Below are 13,201 nucleotides of genomic sequence, written 5' to 3'. Positions count from 1 at the left end.
ACTATTCTTCCAACTGACACCAACAATAGGGCACTATTCTTCCAACTAACACCAATGATAGGGCACTATTCTTCCAACTGTTTCCAACGATAGGGAACTATTCTTTCAACTGACACCAACAATAGGGCACTATTCTTCCAACTGACTCCAATGATAGGGCACTATTCTTCCAACCGACTCCAACAATAGGGCATTATTCTTCCAACTGACACCAACGATAGGGCACTATTCTTCCAACTGACTCCAATGATAGGGCACTATTCTTCCAACTGATTCCAACGATAGGGTTCTATTCTTCCAACTGACACCAACGATAGGGCACGATTCTTCCAACTGACTCCAATGATAGGGCACTATTCTTCCAACTGACTCCAATGATAGGGCACTATTCTTCCAACTGACTCCAACGATAGGGCACTATTCTTCCAACTGACTCCAACGATAGGGCACTTTTCTTCCAACTGACACCAATGATAGGGCACTATTCTTCCAACTGACACCATTGATAGGGCACTATTCTTCCAATTGACTCCAATGATAGGGCACTATTATTCCAATTGACACCAATGATAGGGCACTTTTCTTCCAACTGATTCCAATGATAGGGCACCATTCTTACAACTGACTCCAATTATAGGGCACTATTCTTCCAACTGACACCAACGATAGGGCACTATTCTTCCAACTGACACCAACGATAGGGCATTATTCTTCCAACTGTCTCCAACGATAGGGCACTATTCTTCCAACTGTTTCCAACGATAGGGCACTATTCTTCCAACTGACACCAACGATAGGGCACTATTCTTCCAACTGTTTCCAACGATAGGGAACTATTCTTCCAACTGACACCAACAATAGGGTATTATTCTTCCAATTGACACCAACGATAGGGCACTATTCTTCCTACTGACACCAACGATAGGGCACTATTCTTCCAACTGACACCAACAATAGGGCACTATTCTTCCAACTGACACCAACAATAGGGCACTATTATTCCAACTGACACCAACAATAGGGCACTATTCTTCCAACTGACACCATCGATAGGGCACTATTCTTCCAATTGACTCCAATGATAGGGCACTATTCTTCCAACTGACACCAACGATAGGGCACTATTCTTCCAACTGACACCAACAATAGGGCACTATTCTTCCTACTGTCTCCAACGATAGGGCACTATTCTTCCAACTGTCTCCAACGATAGGGCATTATTCTTCCAACTGACACCAACAATAGGGCACTATTCTTCCAACTGTCTCCAACGATAGGGCATTATTCTTCCTACTGACACCAATGATAGGGCATTATTCTTCCTACTGACACCAACGATAGGGCACTATTCTTCCAACTGACACCATCGATAGGGCACTATTCTTCCAACTGACACCATCGATAGGGCACTATTCTTCCAATTGACTCCAATGATAGGGCACTATTCTTCCAACTGACACCAACGATAGGGCACTATTCTTCCAACTGATTCCAATGATAGGGCACTATTCTTCCAACTGTTTCCAACGATAGGGCACTATTCTTCCAACTGACTCCAACGATAGGGCACTATTCTTCCAACTGACTCCAACGATAGGGCACTATTCTTCCAACTGACTCCAACGATAGGGCACTTTTCTTCCAACTGACTCCAATGATAGGGCACTATTCTTCCAACTGTTTCCAACGATAGGGCACTATTCTTCCAACTGACTCCAATGATAGGGCACTATTCTTCCCACTGACTCCAACGATAGGGACACTTTTCTTCCAACTGACTCCAATGATAGGGCACTATTCTTCCAATTGACACCAATGATAGGGCACTATTCTTCCAACTGACACCAACAATAGGGCACTATTCTTCCAACTGACTCCAATGATAGGGCACTATTCATCCAACTGACTCCAATTATAGGGCACTATTCTTCCAACTGATTCCAATGATAGGGCACCATTCTTCCAACTGACTCCAATTATAGGGCACTATTCTTCCAACTGACACCAACGATAGGGCACTATTCTTCCAACTCATTCCATTGATAGGGCACTATTCTTCCAACGATAGGGCACTATTCTTCCAACTGACACCAACGATAGGGCACTATTCTTCCAACTGTTTCCAACGATAGGGAACTATTCTTCCAACTGACACCAACAATAGGGCACTATTCTTCCAACTAACACCAATGATAGGGCACTATTCTTCCAACTGTTTCCAACGATAGGGAACTATTCTTTCAACTGACACCAACAATAGGGCACTATTCTTCCAACTGACTCCAACGATAGGGCACTATTCGAACTGACACTGATAGAGCACTATTCTTGCAACTGACTCCAACTACGGGGGCACTATTCTGCCAACTGACACCAAAAATGGTGCACTTTTTTCCTTACTGGGGCATTATTTCGCCTCATACTGACTACAGGCATTATGTAATTTTTTTTAGTCCTACTGACTGCCAAGCTTGATGTATTTCTTTTACTCCCACTGGCCACATTCTGCCCCCCCCCCCAAAGTCTGAAGAATTGTAAGCTTGATCTTTGTTTGGAAAGTTTGGAGACCCTTGTCTTAAGCCCTGCTGAAGAGGCAGAATTACATCCCCGAAACACGATAACTGGGGTGTAGAAAGTGCCAGCCCCGATATTCAGATTCTTTATATTTACACCATTGTCACACGATTGGATGTTGGACACAATTAATGTAGAAATCAGATGGTTCCAGCACATGGTATCCACTTTCCTAAGCATACTACTGGTTAACATGTTTGTCTGCATGTGTAGATTTAGTATATCTGGGCAAATTAGGAACATTCCCAATATAATTTTCAACCTTTTTCCTGCTGTCCCCCGGGAGTTTACCTCACCTTCTGCCGGCTTAGGTTTACCATCTGGTGTCTGTCTGATAAAGTCATTGTGGGAATGTCCCTGGGCACAAAGTAACTTCATATACAAGGTTATGAGAAAGAAGGCATCTCTTGAACGCCTTTAGATGTGCATGTTCCCAGCCAGCTTTCTTCCAGAGGGCACAACCCTACTAAAGCACCCTGTCACTATGTTGCTGAGGACAGGGGCCTCTTCCCTACAACCCTGGCCTGGTGGCTGTGAGGGTCCGCAGGCAGGGGACTTAGTAGACAAGGGCCTTTTCCCCACAACCCTGGTTGGGTGGTTGTGAGGATCTGCAGACAGGGGACTAAGACAAGGGCCTTTTCCCCACAACCCTGGTTGGGTGGTTGTGAGGGTCTGCAGACAGGGGACTAAGACAAGGGCCTTTTCCCCACAACTCTGGTTGGGTGGTTGTGAGGATCTGCAGACAGGGGACTAAGACAAGGGCCTTTTCCCCACAACCCTGGTTGGGTGGTTGTGAGGAGCTGCAGACAGGGGACTAAGACAAGGGCCTTTTCCCCAGAACCCTGGTTGGGTGGTTGTGAGGGTCTTCAGACAGGGGACTAAGACAATTGCCTTTTCCCCACAACCCTGGTTGGGTGGTTGTGAGGGTCTGCAGACAGAGGACTAAGACAAGAGCCTTTTCCCCCACAACCCTGGTTGGGTGGTTGTGAGGATCTGCAGACAGGGGACTAAGAAAAGGGCCTTTTCCCCACAACCCTGGTTGGGTGGTTGTGAGGATCTGCAGACAGGGGACTAAGACAAGGGCCTTTTCCCCACAACCCTGGTTGGGTGGTTGTGAGGATCTGCAGACAGGGGACTAAGACAAGGGCCTTTTCCCCACAACCCTGGTTGGGTGGTTGTGAGGGTCTGCAGACAGGGGACTAAGACAAGGGCCTTTTCCCCACAACCCTGGTTGGGTGGTTGTGAGGATCTGGGACAGGGGACTAAGACAAGGGCCTTTTCCCCACAACCCTGGTTGGGTGGTTGTGAGGGTCTGCAGACAGGGAACTTAAACAAGGGCCTTTTCCCCACAACAATACCCACAATGACTTCACAGGGGTCCCCCCTGGCAAGTTACACCCCAGTTTCTACAGTATGTTGAGGGCATGTTTCTGGCATGGTTTGAAAAAAGATGGGAGGTATAAGCTTACCTGCCCCATTTCCAGACGGCATGTTTCAATAAGGGGGCTAGTATGTTGTTGTATGTGCTTTTTGCAGGGGTTTCCCCTTAAAACCTGTACCAGACCCCAAAGGTGAGATATATGGGGTTTGGGGCGGACCACCTTCATCAGCTTTTTATTTATTTTTTTGCATGGGGTTCTCAGCTGCATGCTCATGAGATCAGGATCTGGTGCGCATTTTGGTGATGGTGGAGGGGATTGTCTGGTTTGCTTTCCTTAAAGCGGAGTTCCACCCAAAAATGGGACTTCTGTTTTTTGGAACCCCCCTCCGGTGTCACATTTGGCACCTTTCAAGGGGGATGAGGGAGCAGATACCTGTGTAATACAGGTATTTTCTCTCACTTCCGAGCATAGATAGCCACGGCGACCTTCGCCATGTCCGGTGACTCCACCGCCCCCCCACAACCCGCTGTCTTCTGGGAGACACACAGGTACCAGAAGATAGCAAGGACCAGTGGAATCGCACAGCGCGACTCGCGAATGCGCTGTAGGGAACCAGGAAGTGAAGCCGCAAGGCTCCACTTCTTGATTCCCATACCGAAGATGGTGGCGGCAGCATCCGAGAGCCAATGGACAGATCGGCTTGGGGTGCCGACATTGTGGGCGCCCAGGACAGGTAAGTGTCCATATATTAAAAGTCAGCAGTATTTGTAACTGCTAACTTTTACTTTGACTTTTTTCGACAGAACTACGCTTTAAGGTAGATTTCGACATGCATCCAAATCTCCATTTTATTTTGAAGACCGATCCGCGTTTGGATTGCGCTTCAGAGTCCACTTACAGGTGGTGAAGGAGCAATGGGACGCCTCCTCACCGTCTGTTTTAATCTAATTTTTTCCAACAAACGCAATGGATGCTGGGCGTTAGCAGCGTTTCCCCATTTGCTTAGGTGTGTAGGCAGGGCAGGACTTAGGGTGGTGGGGGCCCCTGGGCTTGAGTGTTGATTGAGGGGCCCCCTGAGCCGAGAAGCGGGGGGGTCGAAGTTGTTGAGTGGGCGGGGGCTGCCGCCGAGATCGAAGCTGATCGAAGTTGTTGAGCGAGCAGGGGGGGGGGGGGGCTGCCACCGATCCGAGTTGTTGAGCGGGAGGGCCACCGATCGGAGCTGACCAAAGTTGTTGCGCAGTGGGGGGGCCACCGATCGGAGTTGTTGAGCAGGGGGGGTCGCAGATTGGCCAAAGTTGTTGAGGGGGGGCGCCGCCGATCGTAGTTGTTGAGGACTTCTTACCTCTTCATCAGCAGCGGCATGGCTCTTCCTGCTTCCTCCTCCCGGGGCCCCCTATTGGGCGGGGCCCATGGGCTTGAGCCCAGTCAAGCCCAATGGTAAGTCCGGCCCTGTGTGTAGGGTTCAGTGGTGGCCGGTGCTCAATATTTTTTTTTGGGGGTGGGGGCGGCAAACAAACCTGCCCCCCTCAGTCACAATACCGCGAACGCCCAGGAAGGTGGCGATCATTGGCCTTACCTTAGGCTGCCCCTCGCTCCAACTTGGCTTCGGAAGTGCCCGGGACGCCATTGCTTCTCCTCCCGGCCGAACAGGAAGTCCTGAGAACCGATTGGCTGGGAGTCCTAAGACTCCCAGTTGACGGGTAGCAAAAACACACCTCAACTGGTCATTTTTGCTGCCTCTCCCCCCCAACCACTCATCTAAATGAAGCCTTACGGAAACGGCTTGACTGGCCCTTGTCTTCTTCCCCTCGGGGCCCCTCTATACTGCCTCTCGCAAGCTGCTGTGCCAGGTGTGAGGAGCCGCATAGCCGTTAATATTCGTCTTCATGGCGGAGGTAGACTCGTTCTTCAACCACCAAACTTATTAAAAGCTCTTTTATAGAAAGCGTCGCACAATTGCTGTTTATTGGCCTTTTCAGGAGGCCTCGCCGTTGTTTTTTAGCATTTTATGTTGGGTTATTGTTGCGTTGGCATTGAGCTCGGCTGGTATGAAATAATACCCAACGCAGGGACCGGTGTAATTAACAGAGCCGCTCTGATCTAATGATTATAAAGCGATGGCTCCGGCTCTGGTCGCGGTGCCTGGCAGACGCTCCGGCCGAATATTAGAAAGCGTTCCGGCTCGCGGGAAGAGTTCCAGGAAAAGACTCCAGTGGTGAATTATTTTATAAAGCTGAAGTTTAATTGGCTTATATTTCGCCTTCCCCGGTTCCTCTCTCTCCCTTCATCAACATGCTAATGAGATTTCCGAATACAACCTTTCTGTTTTCATTGCATGCCTTATTTTACACACAGTGATGTCATCATCACCGTCCTTCTCTTTGCAATGCGGGCAGATCATGGCTGGTGGGAGGGGCCAGCAGGGGGCTTCCCGAACACATGACAGCCCCCGACCTCAGTACTCCTCTCAACAGGCCTCAGTCCTGTTGCAAGCAGTTGGCTGGCTCTTAGGAGGAGTTATGCAAAAATCACTGATTATCAGTGCAGTCCCAACAGTGCCCACCAGTTCTGCCAATCAGTAGTCATCAGTGCCTCCTCATCAGTGCCGCCTAGCAGTGCCTCCCCATCAGTACCAGCCATCAGTGCCTCCTCATCAGTGCCGCCTAGCAGTGCCTCCCCATCAGTACCAGCCATCAGTGCCTCCTCATCAGTGCCGCCTAGCAGTGCCGCCTAGCAGTGCCGCCTAACTGTGCCCATCAGTACCGCCTATCAGTGTTTATCAGTGCCTCCTCATCAGTGCCGCCTAGCAGTGCCTTCTTATCAGTTCCACCTAACTGTGCCCATCAGTACCGCCTATCAGTGTTTATCAGTACTGCCAATCAGTGCCTCCTCATCAGTACCAACCATCAGTGCCGCTTATCAGTGCCCATCACTGCTTTCTCATCAATGCCACCTACCATTGCTGCAAATTGGTGCCCATCAGTGCCTCCTCGTCAGTGCCTAGCAATGCTGACAATCAGTGCCCATCAGTATCTCCTCATCAGTGCCGCCTATCAGTGCTGCCAATCAGTGCCCATCAGTGCCTCCTCATCAGTGTCAGCCAACAGTGCCAACTAGGAGTGCTGCCTATCAGTGCCCTTCAGTGCCACCTATCAGTGCCCATCAGTGTCGCCTAGCAGTGCTGCCAATAAGTGCCCCTCTGTAGACCGTAGAAGCGGAATATTTTAGCCTAAATTCTGCAGCATGTACATTTTCCCGCTGATACCGGGTCCCTTTTTTTAATGCAACTTGGGCGGCCCGACGTTTCTCCTGAAAAAGAACATTTTCTCAAAGTGCGCAAGTCGCAATTAATCCAACAACTTCCCCTTATCAATATTTGATTGGCCAGCGAATGGGAAGCCGGTCCGCGTTAATTATTTTCCCATGTTGCAGAAATTGAACACGTGGCGGTTTCCAGGCGCCTTCGTCTATGAAGGCCCCCATAACCCAACCCCCCCCCCCCGCGGTCCGCCATGAGCCGGGCCCATGTTTTAGGACCTGGCCAGGTTTTGCGATTCGGCACTGCGTCGCTTTAACAGACAATTGCGCGGTCGTGCGACGTGGCTCCCAAACAAAGATATGCGGGCATAAGAGCCTTATGCCGCGCATATCTTAGGCTGCAGTCGGCGTAACGAGGTTCCTGAATCAGGAGCATTCGTTACGCCGGCGCAAGTAAGCAATTGCGCTGCGTAACTATGGTTACGCCAGCGCAATTGCTCTCTGAATCCGGGCCAATGTCATTAACAGTAGTCAACAGACAATACAAAATACTGTAAGTGAACAATTTATTGTCAAATGTTTGATGTCATTTTCTCTAATAAACCTGATTGTGAAAAAATAAATAAAAAATCTTGTCTTTTGTTTCCGGCAGGGAGTGATCCAAGATGCCAAGCTCATATTCATGCCAAACGGGTACATAACACAGTGCCCAAACCTGAATCGCAGTAAGTAGACATTAATCATTTTTATTTGTGTTATTATAGTCAGGGTTTGACAAATTTGCTTGGAATCTAGGAGCCAGCTAAAAAAGTTAGGAGCCAGAAAACGCACCCCGTCCCGACGAGCTTGCGGGCAGAAGCGAACACATACGTGAGCAGCGCCCGCATATGTAAACGGTGTTCAAACCACACATGTGAGGTATCGCCGCGATTGGTAGAGTGAGAGCAATAATTCTAGCCCTAGACCTCCTCTGTAACTCAAAACATGCAACCTGTAGAATTTTTTAAACAACGCCTATGGAGATTTTAAAGGGTAAAAGTTTGTCGCCATTCCACGAGCGGACGTAATTTTGAAGCGTGACATGTTGGGTATCAATTCACTCGACGTAACATTATCTTTCATAATATTAAAAAAAAATGGGGATAACTTTACAGTTGTCTTATTTTTTTATTAAAAAAAGTGTATTTTTTCCCCAAAAATTGCGCTTGTAAGACCGCTGCGCAAATACGGCGTGACAGAAAGTATTGCAACGATCGCCATTTTATTCTCTAGGGTGTTAGGATAAAAAATATATATAATGTTTGGGGGTTCTAATTAGAAGGAAGAAGATTACAAAAAAAATTACATTAGAATTGCTGTTTAACTTGTAATGCTTAACTTGTAATACCAACGGCCACCACCAGATGGCGCCAGCTTACACATCTGGTGGTAATAACTTGTAACACCAACGGCCACCACCAGATGGCGCCAGCTTACACATCTGGTGGTAATAACTTGTAACACCAACGGCTCACCACCAGATGGCGCCCCCCGTCCAAGCCAAGTTGCCAGGACCCTATTTCTAGTCGCCCTGGCGACCTGGCGACCAGGATTTGTCAAGCCCTGATTATAGTTATTAGTGTTGTTTTGATAATGGCTTCCTGTGTAGTATGTGTGTGTGTGTGGGGGGGGCAGGGTCGCTGATAGGGGGGGGGGACCACCAGTCCTCCTGTAGGGGGCCTGGGCACACAGGGGGGCCCAAACACCAGAGGGAAGGAGGGGCAATTACAGGATGCCCTGTGCGGCTCTCTGCAGCAGTTTCTCTCCCTCCCGCCAACTTTCAGCTGCTGCAGGGAGAGACACAGACACACCTGCCAGCTTCCCCGTCCCGTTAAAAAAAATAACAACTTGTAACCCTGTATTGTTTTAATAACTTGTAAAAAAAAAAAAAAAAAATTATAAAAATTGTAAAATTATTTTTTTTAAAAACATTTCAACTTTTTTTTAAATTCTAAAATGTTTTTTGTAAAAAAAAAATATTTACAAAAGGGGCTAATTCACGCAGCTTCTCTGTTATCTTTTTGCCCGCTAAGAATGATTTTAGTATATTTATTGTGAAAATGTTTTTTTGATATATTTAAAGGGGGGCCCTGCCAGGTAGGCTGTACGAGCAGGGGGGTACAGGCAGTACACCTGTAAGGGGCCCGGATGTCCCCAGGAGACCGGATGGCAACCCCCTCTTTTTTTTTTTTTTTATTTTTTTTAAATGTTTATTTTTTTATTTTTTTAATATATTTTTTTATTTATTTTTTATTAAAGGGCCCAGAGGTTTCTTTTTGTCTTTTTTCTTTTTATGAAAGGGCCCAGAGGTCCCGGATGGCAACCCCCTCTTTTTTTTTATTTTTTATTATAAATGTTTATTTTTTTAATATATTTTTTTATTTATTTTTTATTAAAGGGCCCAGAGATCCCTGATGGCAACCCCCCCCCTCTTTTTTTGTAAATAATTTTTATAATTTTTATTTACATTTTTTAATATATATTTTTCTTTATTTCTTCTTTTTTTTGTAAAGGCCCCCCCCCCCCCGCTTCTCAATTTTAGGCGACAGCACCCCCCCCCCTCTCTGTGCTCCAGGGGGCCCAGGCCTGAAGCTGTGTAAGGGGCCCCATAACTCATGATGGCGGCCCTGTGTACGGGGCCCCCGTGATTTCTAACAGCAGCCCTGGTGGGGGTAGGAGGGGGGGGGGGGGTGCGCGTTACCAATTGAGGTGGCCCTAGGTCACATAGAGAAAGGAGCGCCAAACCAAATAATGAAAAGTGTCCAAGTTCTTTTTAATTGTTCATAATATGATCACATAAAACATCCAATGCATTTTGGGGCTCAATACACCCCCCCCCCTCCCCCGCCTTCACGAGGGCTATAAAATACAAAAAATTTAAAATAAAAAACACAAGCTTGTATCCATATGTACATAAATATAACACCAATTATTATTAATGTGCATAACTTAAATATTTTATATTAAAGGTCTTCTTACAAAAAACATATTAGAATGAAATTATCACATATCACACTTTGCGAGTAATAAAAAGAAAATCTACAGCAGGATGAACAATATATATTAATATATTCAAAACACTTGAAAGGTCGTTTTTAAGCATCGCAGCCTTTTTTTAATTTTAATTTTAATTTTTACATTTTTAAATAGGTTATTATGTGATTTTATTACATAATAACCTATTTAAAAATGTAAAAAAAATGACATTTATTTCACGATATTAGGTTATAATTTTGTTCTATTATGTATTTGTTTTTGCACAATTTTAAAAGGGATACTTTTTATAATTTTTTTAAGAGATATATTTATTTAACCGCTTCAATACCTGGCATTTTCACCCCCCTCCTGCCCAGACCAATTTTTCATTTTCAGCGCTGTTGCACTTTGATTGACAATTGCGCGGTCATGCAACACTGTAACCAAATGAAATCTTTATGCCCCCCCCTCTTCAAATAGAGCTTTCTTTTGGTGGTATTTGATCATCTCTGCCATTTTTATTTTTTGCGCTATAAACAAAAGAATAGCGACAATTTTGAAAAAAAAAAACACAATATTTTTTACTTTTCGATTTAATAAATATCACTATTTTTTTTTTAACCACTTCAGCCCCGGACCATGTGGGTGGTCAAAGACCGGGCCATTTTTTGCGATTCGGCACTGCGTCGCTTTAACTGACATTTGCGCGGTCGTGCGACGTGGCTCCCATACAAAATTGACGTCCTTTTTCCCCCCCACAAATAGAGCTTTCTTTTGGTGGTATTTGTCGCACCTCTTCGGGACTGGGTGTTCCTATTTGATTGACAGGCTTCCGACGGTCGCATACATCGCGTCACGATTTTCCGAAAGTAGCTGAACGTCGGTGCGCAGGCGCCGTATAGAGCGGCACCGACGTTCGGCTTCTTTCGGCTACTCGTGACGCGATGTATGCGACCGTCGGAAGCCTGTCATCAAATAGGAATGCCCAGTCCCGAAGACCATACCCGGAAGCGGCGGAGAAGATCGCTCTCTAAAACGGTAAGTACTGCTTAGATTTTAAAAAAACTACCCGATTCCCCTTCACAAAATAAGCCTCAATCTAATGTTAAAAAAAATTTTTTCGGGTGAACTCCCACTTTAAGAACGCTTAATTGATGGATATTTAGCAGTTGAAGTTCCGTGAAAATTATTATGTGGTGTAAACATTACAATGTATCTTCTGTAGTCCCAAGCAGGCCGTTGATTGGCTGTTGGAAGTGTTTGTTTACGTTCAGCCTATAATGGGATTCTACAAATGGAACCAATTCTGTATTGTTATGGATTGTATGATTACAATGATGATTCCCTAATATGTAAGGGAAGATGCGAGCTGATTGGCCGTTGCGCCCGGTTCTTACGCTCTTTCCTTTTTGTCTTCTCTTATCGAGCCTGCCCGACCTGCAGCGACTTCCTCAGCCTCGTCCAGGGGATTATGGATCTTCAGGAGCTGCTGGCAAAACTCACCGCTAAAGTAAGTCTTAATGATTTGCGTCAGTGGAGGGATCTGTGCGGAAGAGCCGGGGGATCGATAAATCGAGGGGGGGGGGGGGGGGCTGACAGGTTTCTGGTGAAAATGTGTCTACCCTATTTCTTTATTTTCTATTCTATTTTATTCTCTGTGGAAATTGGAAAACTATTGGAAAAGTTTTCTAATTTGAAATGTTTTCAATTTCAAATAGTTTTCCAATTTCCAAAAATAATAAAACAGAATAGAATTTTATTTTCTGCCCTATTCCTTTACAAAAATAATAATAAAATAATAAAATAGAATAGAAACATATATGAAAAATTATTTGAATCTGAAAACTTTTCAAATCATTTTTCAATAAAGAGAGAGACTAAAATAGAATAGAAAAAAAAAATATATATATATATATATATATATATATATATATATATATATATTTTTTTTTTTTATACCCTATTTCTTTATTTTCTATTCTATTTTATTCTCTGTGGAAATTGGAAAACTATTTGAAAAGTTTTCGAATTTTAAAAGTTTTTGAATTCAAATTTTCAAAAATAATAAAATAGAATATAAATATATATATATATATATATATATATATATATATATATATATATATATATATATTCTACCCTAGTCCTTTATTTTCTATTTTATTCTCTTTGGCAATTAAAAAAAACTATTTGAAAAGTTTTCGAATTTGAAATGTTTTTAATTTCAAATAGTTTTCCAATTCCAAAAAATAATAAAATAAAAAAAATATATATATATTCTACCCTATTCCTTTATTTTCTATTAAATTTTTTTATTCTAATTGAAAAAGATTTGAATGCGAAACGTTTTCTAAATCGAATTTGAAAACTATTCAAATTCGAAAAGTATTCAAAAAAGATTCAAAAAGTATTCGAAATTCGTCAGAATTGGAATTTCGTTATTTCGGAATTAGTTTAAATTCGGTACTATTCTAATTCCGAAATTCGGATGCACCGGAATAATGAAAATTTGTCCGAATTTTAATTCGGAACTAAACAAACCACACGCGTCTGATATCCATAAACTTCTTCAGGCTGTTGCTGTTTCCCGTCCCGCCACTGTGCGTTTTGGTGTGAGTTGTTGCTTAGTAACAAAGCCACTTTGTACGATGCCCCCTCCCCCACGTGTTGTTGCAATCCTCCCCTGTTGAATATCACGTCTTTGAATGAGAAGCTGGAAAGTGAGATTTTCGGGGAGGACGGATCTTATAATACATAGTTGTTGCGGCGGAGGAGCCGGCGCGGCGCACTGATTTGATACCGCTCCGTAATACGTGTAATTAGAGCCGACCTGTCATGCCTCCTGCGGGGAGTACGGAGGGGACGGCGGAGATAATCCCGGATTTGCATCACTCAGGTTACATCTCGTAAATCCGTTTTGTAGAAGTCTCGGCGGGGAATGTCGCGGTGAGGAAGAACAATCTCAGCAATAT

The 13,201-nt window shown here is 44.7% G+C and overlaps 1 protein-coding gene across 1 annotated transcript in view; it reads left to right on the top strand.

Annotated features, from left to right (window-relative positions):
• NELL1 (neural EGFL like 1) overlaps positions 1-13,201 on the top strand; it is a 1,277,601-nt gene that overhangs the window by 521,439 nt on the left and 742,961 nt on the right. Inside the window, 2 exon segments of the mRNA XM_040327905.1 lie at positions 7,867-7,939; positions 11,657-11,739. Coding sequence (XP_040183839.1) covers positions 7,867-7,939; positions 11,657-11,739 — 156 coding nt within the window.

Source organism: Rana temporaria, chromosome 11 (genome assembly GCF_905171775.1).
Source record: "Rana temporaria chromosome 11, aRanTem1.1, whole genome shotgun sequence".
Lineage (NCBI taxonomy): Eukaryota > Metazoa > Chordata > Amphibia > Anura > Ranidae > Rana > Rana temporaria.
The sequence above is the reverse complement of the archived record's forward strand: the minus strand, read 5'-3'. Positions and strand labels throughout refer to the sequence as shown.